The following is a 20,927-nucleotide window of genomic DNA, read 5'->3' as shown; positions in this document are numbered from 1 at the left end:
CTTGCCAGCTGTTTTCGCCCACAGGACTGCCGCTGACTGGATGTTTTTTGTTTGTCACACCATTCTCGGTAAACCCTAGACACTGTCTTGTGTGATAAGCCCAGGAGGCCGGCCGTTTCTGAGATATTCAAACCGTTTTACCCATTCTAACGTTCAATTAAATAGTAACTGAATGCTTCAATGCCTGTCTGCCTGCTTTATATAGCAAGCCACGGCCACGTGACCCACTGTCTGTAGGAGCGAACCATTTTCGTGAATGGGGTGGTATACCTAATAAGCTGTTCACTGAGTGTATACAGTACATACATAAAGATGTGCATGCATATTATACGTACAAGTACATTGACATGCAGAGAAACAGTGGGTCCCTAGGTCAAAGCCCCTCAGATCATTCTATAACACCAATAATGTCAGTCGCTTTCAAACTAAGATGCATTTATGTCATGTGCATGTCCATCAGGAGTGTTGCTGCTTTGTACTGTAGTTTGAAGGCAGGATGTGTTTCATGTGTGAGCCAACCCAGTCTCCGGAACAGTAGTTCCATATCCCCAGCCTGTTCTATCCCCTACTGCAGCAGCCAGCATCACAGTTAATAACTGCATGTTTCCAGTCACCACATACCCGCCGTCACTGACACCGCGTTGGGTTTGAAAATCAATAACTCCACCGCTGAAAGGCCTGCCAATTTGTGAGCACGGGCATAGCAAATCCATACACTGCCAGTGTTTTAATGAAGAGAATCTTAACTATTGTGGCTTTTCATTATGCCGGCCTACTCCAAGCCAGGGTCCATGGGGGGAAGAGAGGGAGAGAGGGAGGAGATGGAAGGTGGAGGAATGAAGGGAAGGAATCAGAGGGATATCTCTGGAGATGCAGAGAGAGACAGGGGAAGATTAACGGACATGCCACTGGAATGGAAGAGGAGAGAGGAAGAGCAGATCAGGGAAGCGAGGGAATAGAAGACGGGGCTGCAGATGAATGGAGAGATATGGGGAAGATTAACGGCAACATATAAATGAAAGAATGTGAGCCTTGTAGCTTGGTGAATACACAGAAAAAAACAAAAAACAAATACATGGCAGTTAGTTAGTCGGCCTCCATAGCTCAATTTCCCTCCGCTTGGCCCATTTCTCCCTACCTCCAGCTCTAACTAGGCTTCTCCTGCCTCCGCGCTTGTTCTCCTGTAATTGGAGCTGGAAGCCCAAGACGTGCTCAGCGTTCGTCAGGCTGACAGTCAGGGCGGCTTCCATTAAGGTTTAATAAGTGAGTCGGCGAGGAGAGGGTTGCTGTCAGCCTAGTGGGGCAGAGAGAGACCTGCCCCCCTCCCATCTCTTCCCTCCTCACCCCTCCCTGCTCCAGCTGCTTTGTCTCCCCCAGCCACGGCCACAAAGCAGAGTGGCCCCAAAAGCGACACTCACTAATGGCCTTTCAGACTGCGATGTGCATCGTCTCTCTGTGAAGAGAAAGAGAGAGACACATTGGGTCTGAAGGGGAGGAGAACGTGCTGCTCCAGATATGGAAGATGCATTTCAATGGTGGTTCATTCTCATTACCAGGAAAGGGCAGCCCTCATTGCAACATTCTCCAGCTGAGCCATGGAAACACAGACACTCATCGGGACCTCTCCCTCACACCGAGACCACAGCATATTATTGCACCATACACAATTTAATGTGAAGCGCCATAGTGAACTCCGAACATGCATTGGTAGGACCCAACTTGCTAACAACCGTCAGGTCACTAATGGTCTGGTACTCAGGGCTCTACTGTCCCTCCATCAGGTCCTAACTGTCTGGTACTCAGGTTTCTACTGTCCCTCCATAAGGCCATAATGACCTGGTACTCAGGGCTCTATTGTCCCTCCATCAGGTCCTTATGGCCTGGTACTCAGGGCTCTATTGTCCCTCCATCAGGTCCTAATGGCCTGGTACTCAGGGCTCTGTTGTCCCTACATCAGATCCTAATGGTATGGTACTCAGGGCTCTATTGTCCCTCCATCAGGTCCTAATGGCCTGGTACTCAGGGCTCTGTTGTCCCTCCATCAGATCCTAATGGTCTGGTACTCAGGGCTCTATTGTCCCTCCATCAGGTCCTAATGGCCTGGTACTCAGGGCTCTGGTGTCCCTCCATCAGATCCTAATGATCTGGTACTCATGGCTCTATTGCCCCTCCATCAGATCCTAATGGTCTGGTACTCAGGGCTCTATTGCCCCTCCATCAGTTCATAATGGCCTGGTACTCAGGGCTCTATTGTCCCTCCATCAGGTCCTAATGGCCTGGTACTCAGGGCTCTATTGTCCCTCCATCAGGTCCTTATGGCCTGGTACTCAGGGCTCTGTTGTCCCTCCATCAGATCCTAATGGTCTGGTACTCAGGGCTCTATTGTCCCTCCATCAGGTCCTAATGGCCTGGTACTCAGGGCTCTATTGTCCCTCCATCAGGTCCTAATGGCCTGGTACTCAGGGCTCTATTGTCCCTCCATCAGGTCCTTATGGCTTGGTACTTAGGGCTCTATTATCACTCTATCGGGTCCAATTGGCCTGGTACTCAGGGCTCTATAGTCCCTCCATCAGGTCCTAATGGCCTGGTACTCAGGGCTCTATTGTCCCTCCATCAGGTCCTTATGGCCTGGTACTCAGGGCTTTATTGTCCCTCTAACCACTCTGACATCAATGAAAATGCAATTCAAAATCACATCAAATACTTATCGTCAACACAGTATCATCATTTTAAAACTCAGCTCGCTGTGATGATCAATTGGAAGAAGTTCAACAACAGGTTGAAACTGAGTGGAAAACATGGTTGTTGTGGATGTTGTTTCAAAGCCTGAACCCAAAGAAATACACATATTAGGGCTTATACATATGCATAGACCTATATATATATATTTAAAAAAAGATTAGAACCTATAACCTACTATTATAGAACCTATAACCTATTATAACCTACTGCATATTACGCACAGTAGAAAAACATTTATTAAACTGTTTAAAGATGTCTTTGATACATAATTGGTCTAGCCTTCACTGAAAAATTTAACAAATTCTTGTCATCGAGTGTGGACTGTATTATTATGCATACTGGATGGACAGGTTTCCTTCTACTATACTCCAAAGTTACTATCAATGAGTCTGGGAGAGAACGTATAGGCCTAGGCGATGCTGTTGGTTCATTGATTGTGCAGGACGGCTTACAGAGTTAGCCTACACTAGTGAATTACTATTTGATTTTGAATAGTCTAGTAATAGGAAATATTCTATACATTCATAATGAATAGGCTGACACATTACCTTTAGTTACAGAATATCTCACCATCGGGAGTTTCCATTTCTCTCTCCTTCCTTCCTTTCTCCAGGGTGCAGAGAGAGGTACTGTCAACAGTTCAATGAAATATGTTTCGTTGCGAAAACATTTTACTCTCGATTTTCCCGAACTGATTTCACTTGCTCCCAAATTAAGCCCTGGGTAGCTGCAGGACCAGGGTTGGAGAGCCCATGGTGTACAGAGATTGGGCGGAATATCCCCTGTCGCACAGCGAGAGGAAGTATGCTCCTCGAACAGTGGTTGATGCGTGAAATAAGTGTTTTCTTTAAGCCCAGACATTTCTATGTGCAATTTGTGTGAAAGCAGAGTTTTTGATGGTTGCCACTAAAAAGAGGAGGATCCCAGCTGCTACTATATTGATTTCTCAGCTGCACATGTTCCTCTATAAAACCGGAGTAGCCTACCCTGCATGAGTGAAAAACAAAATGGTGGGAAAGCATTCATTATTTCAGTGCATATGGATGATAGGTCCTTTTTTCTCCTGCCCCTGTTCCTGTTCCTGTTCCTGTTTCTGTTTCTGTTTCTATTCCTGTTCCTGTTTCTGTTTCTGTTCCTGTTTCTGTTCCTGTTTCTGTTTCTATTCCTGTTCCTGGACCATTCTAAATGTAAACAAATGTTACATTTTTGTAAAGACTCGATTAAATTTAAAGTTTATCACTTGATGAGACATCAGCATGTGCAGACTGAGGCAAGGAACAGAGCGTGAGCCTTTTTTTCAACTTTCTCAAATCATCAATAGCCTATAGTCACATCATGCAGCCCATATACACTGTGTGTACATAACATTAGGGACATCTTCCTAATAATGAGTTGCACGGCCTTTTGCCCTCAGAGGAGCATCATTTCGTTGGGGCATGCTTTCGACACTCCAATGCTTCCCACAGTTGTGTCAAGTTGGCTGGATGTCCTTTGGGTGGTGGAACATTATTGATACACACTGGAAACTGTTGAACATGAAAAACCCAGCAGCATTGACGTTCTTGACACATTCAAACTAGTGCGCCTGGCACCTACTACCATACCGCTTTCAAAGGCACGTCATTCTTTTGTCTTGCCCATTCACCCTCTGAATGGCACTCATACACAATCCATGCCTCAATTGTCTCAAGGCTTTTAATATCCTTCTTTAACCTGTCTTCTCCCCTTCATCTACACTGATTGAATTGGATTTAACAGGTGACATCAATAAGGGATCATAGCTTTCATCTGGATTCACCTGGTCAGTCTATGTTATGGAATGAGCAGGTGTTCCTAATATTTTGTACACTCAGTCTATGTTATGGAATGAGCAGGTGTTCCTAATATTCTGTACACTCAGTGTATGTTATGGAATGAGCAGGTGTTCCTAATATTCTGTACACTCAGTCTATGTTATGGAATGAGCAGGTGTTCCTAATATTCTGTACACTCAGTGTATGTTATGGAATGAGCAGGTGTTCCTAATATTCTGTACACTCAGTGTATGTTATGGAATGAGCAGGTGTTCCTAATATTCTGTACACTCAGTGTATGTTATGGAATGAGCAGGTGTTCCTAATATTCTGTACACTCAGTCTATGTTATGGAATGAGCAGGTGTTCCTAATATTCTGTACACTCAGTGTATGTTATGGAATGAGCAGGTGTTCCTAATATTCTGTACACTCAGTGTATGTTATGGAATGAGCAGGTGTTCCTAATATTCTGTACACTCAGTCTATGTTATGGAATGAGCAGGTGTTCCTAATATTTTGTACACTCAGTCTATGTTATGGAATGAGCAGGTGTTCCTAATATTTTGTACACTCAGTCTATGTTATGGAATGAGCAGGTGTTCCTAATATTTTGTACACTCAGTGTATGTTATGGAATGAGCAGGTGTTCCTAATATTTTGTACACTCAGTCTATGTTATGGAATGAGCAGGTGTTCCTAATATTCTGTACACTCAGTGTATGTTATGGAATGAGCAGGTGTTCCTAATATTTTGTGCACTCAGTGTATGTTTGGATTTCTAAGACATTCCAAGGTTTGTATCATTCACAAATAACTCTAAATCAAGCATACAGTATTATCACTTTTGCACTCAACATACAGTAGCCACTTCACATGCTTACTCACTCCGGAATGGGAAAAATATCCATTTAATTTTATTCAGCTAAGTTAAATTATATTCTTCTTACTATAAAATCAAATAAAATAATGACACAGGACTTATAAGCATATCTTGTCAGCTAAATGAACAAGCCTACAGCCTATATCATGGTGCATAGCCAGATAACATACAGTAGGCCAAATCATAATCTGTTCATCTGAAATACATTTTCTTCATATTACAATGTTTCTTTAGACCTGCCTAAAATAAATCATGGATTGGTGTATATTAAATGAACTTACTAGACTTTTTAAAATTCCAAAGGCGTGCATCAGCGGCTTATATGTGGCTTGTATGTGTGGAGGCGTGGAGATGCTAAACATGTTTATGTTAATAAATGGTCAATTATTATGAGACCGGCAGTCTTTTGCTTGACAATAACTGGCTGACAAAATTTCATGACCACCAAGTATGAACATTTCCAGATGTGAATGAAATGATGGTCCAACGTTGTTTAGAGAGCCATCAAGGCTTGTGGTTTTTAGGAATTACCAAACCCAAGAACCAATTCATTACCTTATTGTTTTATTCCTAAACCAGAGGCCTCAGTAAATAATACGAGAGCAGCAGCACCATAGCCTGAGAATGACATTTATTCCACTGTCTCCTCTGCTGCCTGGCTGCCACGGAACATTGAGGAGCACAGTACTTTCCAGAGTTATGTAATAGATACTGCCCGTGAATCCAAGTTGAATATTGTCCCGAAAAGGGAAAATAAATAGTGCATGAATCAGGGATATGTTTAGGTTGGCCAAGTGGTGATGCCAACAATGTGTTTATCTCTGCCTAAGGAGAGAGAGAGAGAGAGAGAGAGAGAGAGAGAGAGAGAGAGAGAGCCAATTAGCAAATGCCAGATTCAATATAAATATCACAGAATATGGGTGTTTAGCCGAATACACAAACACAATGGTAGGGACTGTGCTTAGCCAGCAGAACTATGAGCTCCCTATGTGACAGTTAGAGGGAAGGAAAGAGAAGAAAGAAATAGGAGGGAAAATCAGTCACGTTAATATGAAACCAAAAACACATACATCCACATTTACTATTTATTAGGATCCCTATTAGCTGTTGCCAAGGCAGCAGCTACTCTTCCTGGAGTCCAAACAGGAATAAAACAATTACATCACAACAAAACAATAGCCTACATCATAAATAAAACAGTACATGATACAAGACATTGTTACATTATTACTCTATTATTACAAATGTATAATATACAATTTACAATACTACAATAATACTATCTATATTGTGGATTTTAGTTTTTTAGTTTAGTTTATTAATTTAACCATGTAAAAAAAACAAGCACACATAAAACTTGAAAAAGCCATACTGTACATGAGTTACATCATGGAGGATAACACACAAAGTCTGGGACTTTCCTTTGTTGTCCTCTTGAAACAAGATGGCTAGACAAGATCCAACACGGCTGGACACAGTATGGCATTGAGATAATAAAACGTACAAACAAAGAAGAAGAACATCTATCTCATCATTACTGTTACATCATAGGGGTCATTCATATGGGCACAGAGGACATCAAACTGTTTTTTACTTTATGTTTAAAGCTCCCTAGATAGGACGTCATTTCATGGGCAGAGGCAACTCATTCCACTCTGAGGCTCCAGTATACAAAAGGGTACCTTTCCCAGCATTCCTCCTGAACATGTATAAGAACACATTAGCAACATCTGGTGCTGTGATTTTGTGCATCCCAAACATGGGGAAAGTAATCACTTAAATATCTGGGTGCAGAACCATAAAAACTCCTATAACCCAAACTCAGTCTAATCTGGGTCACCCTATCTTCAACAGGCAGCCATGTGAGTATGTGGACTCATCTTCAATACTACCCTGATTAGCTTATTCTGGGCTATCTGGAGCTTCCCCTTCATAAGCTTAGATAAGCTCCAAAACCAAGAAGTACTAGCGTAGTCAAAATGGCATTGAATGAAGACAGTGGCTAGCACTCTCATGGAGTCCTTATCAAACAGCTTGGACTTTCTAGCCAAAAACGTAGTCCTGGCATTAACCTTCCCTAGCACTTTAGTGGCCATGCTCATACCTTCCAAACTTCCATCAAGGATGCATCCCAGGTAGCTAACAGAGGTTTTAGTAGTCAGCACCTCACCCCCTAACTCCACTCTGATTTCAGAGGACCTACACATTTTAGGTCTGGACCCCAAAATAATTGCTTCAGTTTTCCCAAAGTGCAGAGATAGCTTATTATCTCCAAGCCATTTGCTAATGTTAGTAAGCTCTGTGCTAAGTATGCTCTACAACATAGTTTTCCTATTGTGAGACACCAGAAGTGTATAGTCATTTGCATAAATGAAAAGACAGCAAGAACCAGCATCTTTCATATTATATATATACAGAACAATAGAGGCCCAAGCACACTCGCCTGGGTGTCCAATCTATGTCCAAAGTTGAAGATGGAAGAGACACACAGCACATAATTCACTCACTGTAACTATGCTACCCAGCCATGCTCCATGTAACTCCAGGCTCTATTGGATAAGTGATAAAACACTAATTAGAGTAGAAAAGGACATTGATTGACCAAGATAGCATCATGATTAGTACTAAATCATTTTCACTGTGGCCTGTTGAGTGGCCCCTTCTATTGTTGTGGTGTTTAATATAGGCCATCGCCATTCCCCTGCCTCGTGTCAACGCATGGAGAATAATACTCTGTCTCGCCAAGCCCCCAAACCCAGTCATTAACTACTAGCTAGTTTCTTCTACCTGCTCCTAATTCTTGCCATTTGTCTCCATTAGAATAAATGAGTCCGACGATAACGTTATGTTAGTTTAAAGTAGACCGCTGCTCCTTGCATTTTGGAATGTTCTTTCTCTTTTTTCTGTGCAGGGTGAATAAGTGACTCTCAACATCGATTAATGACATCTATCTATTTCCTGTGGGGCCCGCTTTTATTTATCTGGTCCTCTCCTCTCCCAGACACACGCATCACCATCCCTTTGCTGTTGGAGTAATTTAAGAAACATTTACTGTGTTTGTCTGGAGCCTCAGTAGTCTGCTGTAGGCCTCTTTCCCTTCCCTTCCCTTCTCTCTCTGTCTCTCTCTTTTTTCCCCACATTTCTTCCTCTGGCTGGGAGTAAGCTCTTTGTTTTCTATTGGTGTTGTCCCTGGTGCTTGCACTGCAAAGAACACGTTTTCTATTGGTGTTGTCCCTGGTGCTTGCACTGCAAAGAACACGTTTTCTATTGGTGTTGTCCCTGGTGCTTGCACTGCAAAGAACACGTTTTCTATTGGTGTTGTCCCTGCTGCTTGCACTGCAAAGAACACGTTTTCTATTGGTGTTGTCCCTGGTGCTTGCACTGCAAAGAACACGTTTTCTATTGGTGTTGTCCCTGGTGCTTGCACTGCAAAGAACACGTTTTCTATTGGTGTTGTCCCTGGTGCTTGCACTGCAAAGAACACGTTTTCTATTGGTGTTGTCCCTGGTGCTTGCACTGCAAAGAACACGTTTTCTATTGGTGTTGTCCCTGGTTCTTGCACTGCAAAGAACACGTTTTCTATTGGTGTTGTCCCTGGTGCTTGCACTGCAAAGAACACGTTTTCTATTGGTGTTGTCCCTGGTGCTTGCACTGCAAAGAACACGTTTTCTATTGGTGTTGTCCCTGGTGCTTGCACTGCAAAGAGCACGTTTTCTATTGGTGTTGTCCCTGTTGCTTGCACTGCAAAGAACACGTTTTCTATTGGTGTTGTCCCTGGTGCTTGCACTGCAAAGAACACGTTTTCTATTGGTGTTGTCCCTGGTGCTTGCACTGCAAAGAACACGTTTTCTATTGGTGTTGTCCCTGGTGCTTGCACTGCAAAGAACACGTTTTCTATTGGTGTTGTCCCTGGTGCTTGCACTGCAAAGAACACGTTTTCTATTGGTGTTGTCCCTGGTGCTTGCACTGCAAAGAACACGTTTTCTATTGGTGTTGTCCCTGGTGCTTGCACTGCAAAGAACACGTTTTCTATTGGTGTTGTCCCTGGTGCTTGCGCTGCAAAGAACACGTTTTCTATTGGTGTTGTCCCTGGTGCTTGCACTGCAAAGAACACGTTTTCTATTGGTGTTGTCCCTGGTGCTTGCACTGCAAAGAACACGTTTTCTATTGGTGTTGTCCCTGGTGCTTGCACTGCAAAGAACATGTTTTCTATTGGTGTTGTCCCTGGTGCTTGCACTACAAAGAACACGTTTTCTATTGGTGTTGTCCCTGGTGCTTGCACTGCAAAGAACACGTTTTCTATTGGTGTTGTCCCTGGTGCTTGCGCTGCAAAGAACACGTTTTCTATTGGTGTTGTCCCTGGTGCTTGCACTGCAAAGAACACGTTTTCTATTGGTGTTGTCCCTGGTGCTTGCACTGCAAAGAACACGTTTTCTATTGGTGTTGTCCCTGTTGCTTGCACTGCAAATAACACGTTTTCTATTGGTGTTGTCCCTGGTGCTTGCACTGCAAAGAACATGTTTTCTATTGGTGTTGTCCCTGGTGCTTGCACTGCAAAGAACACGTTTTCTATTGGTGTTGTCCCTGGTGCTTGCACTGCAAAGAACATGTTTTCTATTGGTGTTGTCCCTGTTGCTTGCACTGCAAAGAACACGTTTTCTATTGGTGTTGTCCCTGGTGCTTGCACTGCAAAGAACACGTTTTCTATTGGTGTTGTCCCTGGTGCTTGCACTGCAAAGAACACGTTTTCTATTGGTGTTGTCCCTGGTGCTTGCACTGCAAAGAACACGTTTTCTATTGGTGTTGTCCCTGGTGCTTGCACTGCAAAGAACACATTTTCTCCTGACATGTTCTTAATTGATCCATGGCAGCAGCTTTGTGCTCTCCTGTTTTTCACTGCTTTAATAATTCATATATTCCGTTCTCCAGAGGAGCTTCTCTCATGTTCTTTGGGGGAAAAGAAACATATTGTCTTAGGCCTTTTTTCAGATGTGCTGTCAGTGATTGTAAACATTGTGAATCATTTCTCATACTGTTAGAAGAAATAACTTTGTGAAGTTCATGTGTAAATACAGTAAGGAACTTAAAGCAATTATTCACTATTAATTCCAGAGTGTTCAGACATTCTTCCACTGCAAAATTAATGTTCCGCATCGCTTCGGGGTTGGGAGATATTCTCAATCAGGAAGACAGTTATTATAGCCATTAAAATAACCATCCACTTTAGGTAATGAACACAATTAGCCTTTACACCAATAGCATACCTTTGCAGGAGAGCATTCCTCCCCACCCACTGAGGCACAGATAAATTGGCCACTTTGTCAAGCTGTAAACTCCCACATGTTTACTAAGGCCAGGGCAGAGATGCTTTGTCTAGCGACTTTAGAACACCAATGAAGGCTAAAAACAGAAATGGATTGTTGTTTTATAATGTATATTTCTTTTCAACATCCATTGTCCTACAAGAGTGTCTGAACACTCTCACATATCCACTGTATCCAATTACTTACTGACATCCTTTACTGTCTGTCTGTCTGTCTGTCTGTCTGTCTGTCTGTCTGTCTGTCTGTCTGTCTGTCTGTCTGTCTTTCTCTGTGTGTCTGTAGGTCTTCTTCAGGAGTCTTTCATTGACGAACCAGACGGTCTGGTATCCGTCAACCTGCTGGTCGTGTCTGCAGTCTCAGCCTTTGCCACAGGGGCGGTGCTGTCTGGCCTGGCTGTCTGCTGGATCATGAGTCATCGCCACCGCCACCGCACTCGAGGAACAGGAGCCAACAATAGGAGCCGTAAAGGGGACAAAGAGCAGAACATGCTAGGTCAGGGGCGGAGTGGCTCGGTGATGAGTGTGACCCGTACCAGTGGCAGCGAGAGGACCCGGTCACATTCCCAGGCAGACAACCCGTTCGTAACGCCCAACGGCTGGCCTAAAGGAGAGATAGACCCAGGCCTACCTACTCCAGAACAGACCCCCCTGCAGCAGAAACGGCCTCCACCCAGTATGAGGCTCCCAGACGGAGACTGGGACCAGAGCCAGACCTTCCTCAACTCAGTGGGCATGCCCTGCCCAGCCAACTCAGTCATCTACCTGAGCTCCAAGTTCCTGCAGGAGAGAGGGGGCAGACACGAGGACCCAGGGAACGTGGGGCCCCCCAACACCGAGCGAACACGTTACCTGGTCCTGGCCAACCACCGGGAGCCCCACGGAGGACAACCCAGGACCACCCTGAGGAACTCTGCAGGCGAGTACAACTATCCAGCCACACCGCAGGACTCCCCAGACCGCAGGAGGGTGGTCTCAGCCCCCAGCAACCAGATGGACTTTGGGGAGCCCCCCCGCTGGACCCATGAGGGGCTCAACTATAACAGCAACAACGGAGTGCCCTACCACTCCCAGCGTCCGGGCCTGATCCGGGCCAACCACCACGGCCTGGCCGACTTCAATCACCTGATGGGAAAGAGTGTGGGCGAGCATACCCATAGTGGCCAGTGAGAAGAAGAGTGCCATGAACCCCCTTCTCTGAAACCCATTTCCCCTCAGCAACTGGAAAACCCTCAGACTCTCCCATCCCAAATCCTGCCCTGTCTGTTCTCTCTCACTGTCATTCAATGTTCTGACATCCCCTGGCGCGTAGCCTGGCTGCCTGACTGATTGACTGAAGAGACTGGGCCACCAGAATCCAGCAGCTTAGAGAGAGAAAGAAAGAGAGAGAGTTAAACAGAGGAGGTTATTCTCCTCATGGCTACTGCTCTGCTCTCGCCCTGAGAGGTGCACCCCTCTGCTCCGTAAGTGGTTTAACCTGTGGAGCTGGGGCTGGACACAATGAGACCAATCTCAAGGACTAGTAAGCGGTGCAAGGGAAGGAACATTTTGTGAAAAAGGAATTTAAAAAACGGACAACCGCTTCACTGATAATTTAGCATTCAGCTTCAGTTGTGAAAGGTCTCCTTCTACTATCTTGTGCTCTGCAAGTCATTCATGTTGTGTGACATTTTTATTTCTGCTTTACTTTTGTGCCAGCATCCAGGAGACAACCATGTGTTTGTCCTTGGTTTTCAGGCCAACTCTATCACTCAGCTCTATCCGTCAGCTTGAGTTTGGTAGGTATTAGCAATGCCAGAGAACACTGAATCACACATTAAAGGAGAGGCTTCCTGTCTTAATGTGAGCATACAACACACTGGAGCTTCTTATAGGAATAAGCTTGATAATGATGTCAACGATTATTCCCATTGTGTTGTTAACAATCATGGAAAAAACACACATTTCTAGTGTTTCTGAAGCTCTATTAAGTGTTTATAAATCAGACCGTGTAATGATTATATCCCCACCCAAGTCTTCAGCCCAGAACTATCAACGACAGCACTGGACTTGAACATGTCAAAAACTAGGAGGGAGGAGATATGAAGATGGTACCTTCTCATTTGATAAAAAGTGGAGGGAACAAGGAAAGAGGGCAGATAATGGTATGAGAACTCCCTCCCCCTCCCTCTCTCCTTCTCTGTCTCCCTCTTCCTGGGTCTGTGTGACCTGACCTGAAGCCTAGGCTGCCCGACCTGGTGGAGAGGAGAACACACAGCCCATGTAGGGGAATGTGAGCATGGCTGTGGGAGATAGCGGGTCCTGGACCCTGCCACTGGGGAGTTCCATTCAGGCTCCTCTCCCTGACACTGAGTCTCTTTGTACCCTGGAGCAGGAGGAGATGGCTACAACAAATAGCGGTTAAGAGTCAGGGCAGGCAGGACAAACCCAGCTTCCTAGCCCAGTGGAATATCAATGAGGAAAGCAGCACTCCACTGCCCGTCCCTCCGGCCCCCTCACAGACACGGGCACCGTTTGGGACTGGGGCTGAGACCAGGCAGGGTGGTGGGCGCACGGATGGATTGATAGGGCTAGGGCTGGGACCAGGCAGGGTGGTGGGCCCACGGATGGGTCGATAGGGCTGGGGCTGGGACCAGGCAGGGTGGTGGGCCCACGGATGGGTCTACAGGGCTGGGACCTGGCAGGGTGGTGGGCCCACGGATGGGTCGATAGGGCTGGGGCTGGGACCAGACAGGGTGGTGGGCCCACGGATGGGTCGATAGGGCTGGGGCTGGGACCAGGCAGGGTGGTGGGCCCATGGATGGGTCGATAGGGCTGGGCCTGTCAGACTGGCATCATTCAGACTGCAGATCACTATATCCCTGCCTTTCAGCGTCTCCCACTAGATCTCTGGCCCAGCCGCCATTATCAATCCCCAAACATTTACAAATCAGTGTAAACTGCATCCCTGCGCTGGGCGCCGGGTGGCAACATGCATGGGAGCGCATAGACTGGCTTCATTAGTGGGTCTGTGGGCTGGGAGGAGCAGAGGAGTAGAGCAGGAGAGAGATGTACTGAGGCTGGAGGGGCATAGGAGGAGCAGGGGCTGGGCTTTGTATGACTGGCAGAGAGTGGAGGTAGAGAAACACAGCAGCACCAGTGCACACATGTAGATATGTACAGGGCTTAAATTCCGAGTTATGCTGACCTGCAGGGGGAGCAGATGGCGAGGAAACCTGGCCTGTATAGAGCCAGCTGTGTGGTGGGCTGAGGAGAGGAGCCAGGCTGAGCGGTGGGTTTGTTTGTCTTAATGTGAAGGGCTAACCCACTGAGGTAGAATACTAAACGAGATTAATGTAGTGTAAGCACATGATCTAGCTGGGTAGAAATGCCAACACATGGCTGGGTTCAGGGAAACAGCTCAACAACTGATCGAGTGTGTGTGTGTGTGTGTGTGTGTGTGTGTGTGTGTGTGTGTGTGTCTGTGTCTGTGCGTGTGTGTGTGAGTGTGAGTGCGTGTGTCTGTGTCTGTGCGTGTGTGCTTGAGTGCGTGGGTGTTTGTTTCTGTACTTGTATTACAGTAGTAATGAGTGTTGCCATGAATGAGTAATGTAGTGGGCTGGGGAGAGGGGGGGTTATAGCATTAGCACAGTGAAGACATTCTTTACATATTCCATACTATAGTAGACAACCCCTCCTCCTCCTCCTCCTCCCATCTCCATTGTAGCCCTGAGAGGAGTGTTGGTTGAGAATATGGGGCCTTGACAAAGTTTTGACCCCCTGTTGCCCCCTCTCCTCTCTGTCACCCCGCTAGTTGCGTCCCCTAAGTGCAGTGTGTGATTGAGTCCTGCTCTGCCTGCCCAGCCAGCCGTGCTCCAGCTCCCTCTCTTACACTGTTTCACTAAACATGCTTGATTAGGCAAAGTACATCCCATCCCCTAATGGTGTGATGAGCCCCTGAGAAGATTACTACAGACACATCGAGAGGGAGACGAGCACCCACTCTCATCCCCAGAAATCACCCCTGCGTACACACACACACTCTCTCACTCGCACACGTGCACACACACACACACACACGCACACACACACGCACACACACACACACACACAGCACCCTAACCAAATTCAGGATGTAATTTAATTACGATCCGCTGTCATCACCAGGCCAGGGAGGAGGGAGGCTTGTGGCTCAGACCCAGAGATGTGACTCAGACCCAGAGATGTTGCTCAGACCCAGAGATGTGCTCTTTGGAAGAGCCACATGATAATATGATTATCTTAGTCCCCCATGACTATATATTAAAGAATCTAGGGTTCCCCTTTCTATAGCGCTTCAGGCTTGCACACAGATGGACACACACATATACACACACACACACACACACACACACACACACACACACACACACACACACACACACACACACACACACACACACACACACACACACACACACACACACACACACACATACGTGTTTCACACACACAATCAGCCTCTTCTTCTCTACCCCATGATGTATAATCATGCTGTGTCCCTCTGCTATTTAGCTGCTACAATGAAACAGAGGCAGTTTTTCAATGTGTCAACACCAGAATGAGAAATCTGGGTAATTTACTGTGAAGCGCTCCAAAATCTTTGCTCTTTGAAAATCAGATTTGAAATGTTTTAACCGTTTTTTCATACATTAGCAATCCTCTGATGCAGTAAATTGTTTTCTTTGGCAGCCATTTCTTTCTGCTGGGAGATTTTTGTTTGGTTCTGTTTGATATGTAGCTCACACAGTGTCGCCCCCTCCCTCCCCCTCTCCCACATGACCCGATCTGTGTGTATAAATATCATGGACTGTGTGTGTGTGCCTGAGGCCATGCCATTGTCTGTTGTTGGCTCGTTTTCCTCGGTAACCCAGTGATTAGCTAATGGCCCCCGGCCAGAAACTGCCATGTCGGGATGGGACCCCCTAGAAAGAGCCAAACCAAATAAGGAGACATGTAACCCAGTCTGCTGAGGAATTAACACAGGCAGCAGACATTTTACTCATCCAGCGAAACACATCGAAGGATAAGCACAAAAACGTTTGCATTTTTGTAAAGTTGTAGAGAACATTCTATTTAGTCCGCACTGATCATTCTTGTCATGTTTTCATTATTTTTAATGTTTTTGTTTCTATGGTAATATTTGTTTGGGTTTTTGGGGTTTTGTTGTATTGGATTTTGATTTGCTCTCTGGTGTGTGAGTTTGATGATGATGATGATGATGATGATATTGATTAGGAGGAAGATGATGGTGATGATGATGATTAGGAGGAAGATGATGATGACGATGTGTATGACGAAGAGGATGAGGATAATGATGATTCTGTGCTGTGAACAGCATCTCAGTATTTGCTCCCACTCTGATGCCTGAGTCATGTCTGAGAGGTGGAGAAGAGGAGAGGAGAGGAGCTGGCAATACAGACTGGCGATCACGATAAAGTGAACTTTCCCACAAAGAGAACTTTCCCACTCGAGTCTCCTGCTACTGTGACAGTCCTGTGGCTCTCACCAGAGGCTGTCTGTCCCTGTCTGTGACCAGGGACACTGTCATTAAAAAACACCACGTGTCCCTGTGTGTACATAATCTCAATGCTTAAATGTAATTTAAGTGCAGTAGCTGCATGACACAGCCTCTGTGTGTACATATGTAGAGACATGTGAATTTGTACAGTACATGCAAGTGTGTGTGCTTGTGTCCGCAAATGTCCATCAGACAAACACATGCATGCACCCTCAAGCAACTGCACAAGACACACACACACACACACACACACCCTTCAGCAGTTGAACACCATTTCCACATCATCCTCAGCGCTGCCTGTCACTTAGCATGGAGACTTTGCTCTCTGTCAACTTTCTTATTCTAATAAACCACTCAGACATTGACCATCTATCTACCTGTGACAGTTTTTGCTCTGGTAATTACTTTTTCTTCTCCTCCTAAGGGGATGACAGTATTTATATAGGCAGTATATAACTAATTACTTGTCTGTGCTTCAACTTTATTTGTAAGATACACATTTAGTACTTTGCTATCAATTGAGTGTCAAATGCATTAGTACACTTCTGTTTAGCCATGGTGTAGTTAGAAAATACCACCACTGTCCAACAGAGAGTGCTGTTTCTCCAACAATGGCCTGGGACAGTCGTAAAATAAGGTCTGAACCATGCCTCTCCCTCTGCCATGGCAGTCCAGTGCGGTCCTCCGCTTTGCCATAATGAGTAATACCGCATTTGACTATTGTGAGCATTAACCATCCAAAAGCATCAGAATGAACAATATAAATGAACTCAAATAGTGTTCTCTCTCTCTCTCTCTCTCTCTCTCTCTCTCTCTCTCTCTCTCTCTCTCTCTCTCTGTGGGGAGTGTATAAGGCAGTAACACATCTGTTGACAGGTAAAGGGGTTGTGAGGCCTGTCAGTGCTTGATGGGTCCTCATAATGGCAGTGAGGTTCTGGAGCCACGCACCCCTCCATCACTCAGCCACCTCATCCCTTGCTGGTGTCACCTGTTTTCATACATTTTCAGAATCAATCAGCCGAGCCATGGGTACATTCATGTGATGAATCTAATTCATGAATGGATTGGACCAATGCCAGCTCAGCAGACACTGTCGGGTTGACTTACATCTAAGCTCACTGCAGGCTAACAGTGAGACACAGCCCTGCTATGTGTATTCAGTTTCCAGCCACAACTTGTCTTTTGGCATTAATTAAAGGGCTGAATTGTGTAAACATCCTGAATATAATATAAGACACAGGGTGTAATTTGAGGGCCCTCTAGCCGACATATTCATCAGGCACCTCAGAGAGAGAGAGAAGGAGAAGGTAATTCTATTTAATGCTCTATCTGTTTGCTTTCAGGCACCAACACAGACACGGGGGCTGCCTACGCAGCACACAGACATACAGATCACACACACTCAAGCACAGAGGGTGCAAAGGACTGTAAAATGATACAATCACTATCAGTATGGACATTGATCAGGTCTCTATTTGACTACCACAGTAGTCTCCTGGGACAGAGACCATCCATATAACACTACTCTCTACAATGTTGACCGTATATGATTTCTATAATAGGGCATTTCTATTCTGATTTTAGATGCCTTTTCATTATCAATTTTCCAATACAAACACTGTCAATATTGATTATTCAATATAAACATTGTCAATATCTATCATCCATCATAGCCTAGTGGTTAGAGTGTTGTGACAGTAACTAAATGGTTGCTAGATCAAATCCTTAAGGTAAAAATCTGTTCTGGCCCTGAACAAAGCAGTTAACCCACTCTTTCTAGGCTGTCATTGTAAATAAGAATCTGTTCTTAACTGACTTGCCTGGTTAAATAATGGAAATGTACTGTACTTTAGCGTAAAGAACCGAGCAGGGTGTGATGACCAGCCTGAACACATGGAGGAGACATTAGCTTGCCAAAAAGTTAGGTCCAGAAAAGAAGCACATTTTACGCTACCTTTCAGTTGTTAGAAAAGACGACACCAGACACCTAGACAGTAGGAAAATATGTATATAATTTATATATCGTATAACCATCAGAATATGTTTTATGATACTTCAAGTGAAAGCATTCACTAGGCCAAAACAGAATATAGAGTAGCTGAAAATTCCTCTCCATTCCTACCTATACAGTTATAGAGAGAGCAGTTCTCTCTGAAGAGGCTTCTTGGTTCTCTCTTTTGTTAACCTCCCTGGAATCAGTTCCTTGCGGAACTCCTTCACTAAGAAGAAATATCCAATAGCATCTAAACAGCAGCTTGTTGTGGCAATCCCTTCTGAGACATGATAGAAGTTACGCATTAAATGATACTGTTGGCAGTCAAGGGAGACTTTGGAAGCAACATAGAATTTCATGAAAAATGCAATATGGATAGGAGTGTAACAGATGAAAAAGACAACCAAATTGGCTGATATTATTCTAATACTTTTCCTGTTGTGCTTATATGAGTGCGTGTCCTTGTAGGCCAGCAGAGTGCAGATCATCTGACATGAACAAAGCAGCATTGTGAGAAGAGGAACCACGTATCCCAGTATCTCCAGAGTCACAATAAAGTCCAATGGAAAGGGACGGGTGTCTTTCTCAAAGCAGGCCAGTCTGTGCTCAGGCCCATTGGGCTCCCTGAATATCACACATAGGAACACAATAGTCACCCATATCATCACACACACTACAACAGCCACTTGTTTTTTGGAGACAATTCTCCTGGAGTGGAAGGGAAACTGAATGGCAATGAATCTCTGGACACTTACAGCTGTAACAGTGAAGATGCTAGCGTACATGTTGGTGAAGTGGATCAGAACAAGAACAGCACAGAGGCCTGGAGGGTCCAGGGTGAAGAAGGTGTGGTAGATCCTGAAGGGCAAGAAGGTGATGAGGACACAGTCGGCCACGGCCAGGTTGAACATGTAGACGTGTGTGTCTGTCCAGCTGGCTCTCTTCCGATAGAACATCCTCAGTGCAGAGAGATTCAGGACCAGACCCAGAACAAACACAGGGCTGTACACAACCCTCTGGAACAGCCATACCTCCTCCGTCATGTTGAGGTTACAGAGGTGCTGTCCGTGTGAATGGTTGGACATCCTTCTCACTAAGATGGAGAGTATGAACATGATCATGATGTTTGTACTGATTACATCGAAAATGAGGAACATTACATTCTTATGAAGTTGGTAATGTCTTACTATTTCAACTGTGTATTACTAAAAGTGAATCTACTAAAAGTTACAATCAGTTAGCAGCAATCAATTGCTGTTTTAGGGCTCAGAGGCTAAAGTTTGTATAGTGACATACTGTACACCATCATTGTAACCATCATTGTGACACTTTTAACTTGGTCTAAACATCCCAGTTCAATTGAACACACATCGTTCTTTCTTTTGGTTTTGACAGTTTATAAATGTCTTACCTTAAATTGAGAAGAGCTCTGACAAAGGCAGTCTTTTTAATGTGATTGCCACCCACCAAGCCTGCAGATGTTTTTCACTTGTAAATGAAGTCTCCACTTTTACGTTCTACTTCTTGAAGCTACATGAGACGCTTGACATTTCTCCTTGACAACAGAAAAAGAAATCTGCCTTTGATAGGCTGCGGTCTATTTGAATTTCAAAGTGTAGAGCTGGGAGTAACAGTTTGACACGATGACATTAAAGCGTAAAAACATCTCAACAATAAAGAGAGAACAGGAAAATAATCCTGCAGCAACATGAAATGTCAATTATTTTGTGGATAATAATTCATTCATATTTTTGTACTGGTTTTGTAGGGGTTGATACATTAGAAAGGGCAAATCAAGTCTGACGTTTTAAAGTGGAAATTACTGAAATTTTAGAAGCCTTTTTAAACCTTGAATACATTACATGTTTGCCTTTCCTGCTGTACAGGGCATTTCCTGCAATAACAAAGTGATCAAATTAAGATCCTACGCTTGTATATGCTACGTTATGCACGTACATGTCTATTTGCACGTTCTAAAACCACATACAGTGCCTTCAGAAAGTATTCACACCCTTTGACTTATTCCACATTTTGTTGTTACAGCCTGAATTTAAAATGGATTCAATTGAGATTTTGTGTCACTGGCCTACACACAATACCCCATAATGTCAAAGTGGAAATGCGTTTTTAGAAACATTTATAAATTAATACAAATGAAAAAGCTAAAATGTCTTGAGTCAATAAGTATTCAGCCCCTTTGTTATGGCAAGCCTAAATAAATTCAGGAATAAAAATGTGCTTAACAAGTAGCATAAGTTGCATGGACTCACTCTGTGTGCAGTAATACTGTTTAACATGATTTTTGAATAACTACTTCATCTCTGTACCCTACACATACAATTATTTGTAAGGTCACTCAGTCGAGCAGTGAATTTCAACCACAAAGACCAGGGTTTTCCAATGCCTCGCAAAGAAGGGCACCTACTGATGGGTAAAAAAAAGCAGACATTGAATATCCCTTTGAAAATGGTGAAGTTATTAATTACACTTTGGATGATGTATCAATGCACCTAGTCACTACAAAGATACAGGCGTCCATAACTCAGTTTCCGGAGAGGAAGGAAACTGCTCAGGGATTTCACCATGAGGCCAGTTACAGAGTTTAAAAACAGTTACAGAGTTTAATGGCCATGATAGGAGAAAACTGAGGATGGATCA

At 44.6% G+C, this 20,927-nt stretch overlaps 2 protein-coding genes across 9 annotated transcripts in view; one reads left to right on the top strand and one right to left on the bottom strand.

Moving 5' to 3' along the window:
- Positions 1-16,641, top strand: part of LOC110522756 (semaphorin-6B) — a 135,287-nt gene extending 118,646 nt beyond the window's left edge. For all 8 annotated transcript variants that reach the window (XM_036968406.2, XM_036968405.2, XM_036968408.2 and 5 more), the window contains one exon: positions 11,024-16,641. In XM_036968406.2, the coding sequence (XP_036824301.1) occupies positions 11,024-11,907 (884 nt within the window). In that variant the 3' untranslated portion in view covers positions 11,908-16,641. The remainder of the gene's footprint in view (positions 1-11,023) is intronic.
- Positions 16,642-18,269: 1,628 nt separating this feature from the next.
- LOC110520949 (G protein-coupled receptor 35-like) lies at positions 18,270-19,849 on the bottom strand. Its single transcript, XM_021598399.3, has 2 exons — positions 19,681-19,849; positions 18,270-19,362 (listed from the first exon to the last, which is right to left on the bottom strand). Exon 2 carries the CDS (start codon positions 19,352-19,354, stop codon positions 18,407-18,409), a length of 948 nt encoding a protein of 315 aa, XP_021454074.1. The 5' UTR covers positions 19,355-19,362; positions 19,681-19,849; the 3' UTR covers positions 18,270-18,406.
- Positions 19,850-20,927: the final 1,078 nt, after the last annotated feature.

This window comes from Oncorhynchus mykiss, chromosome 4, assembly GCF_057628025.1.
Source record: "Oncorhynchus mykiss isolate SJ-2025 chromosome 4, ASM5762802v1, whole genome shotgun sequence".
In the NCBI taxonomy this organism is placed as follows: Eukaryota; Metazoa; Chordata; class Actinopteri; order Salmoniformes; family Salmonidae; genus Oncorhynchus; species Oncorhynchus mykiss.
The sequence above is the reverse complement of the archived record's forward strand: the minus strand, read 5'-3'. Positions and strand labels throughout refer to the sequence as shown.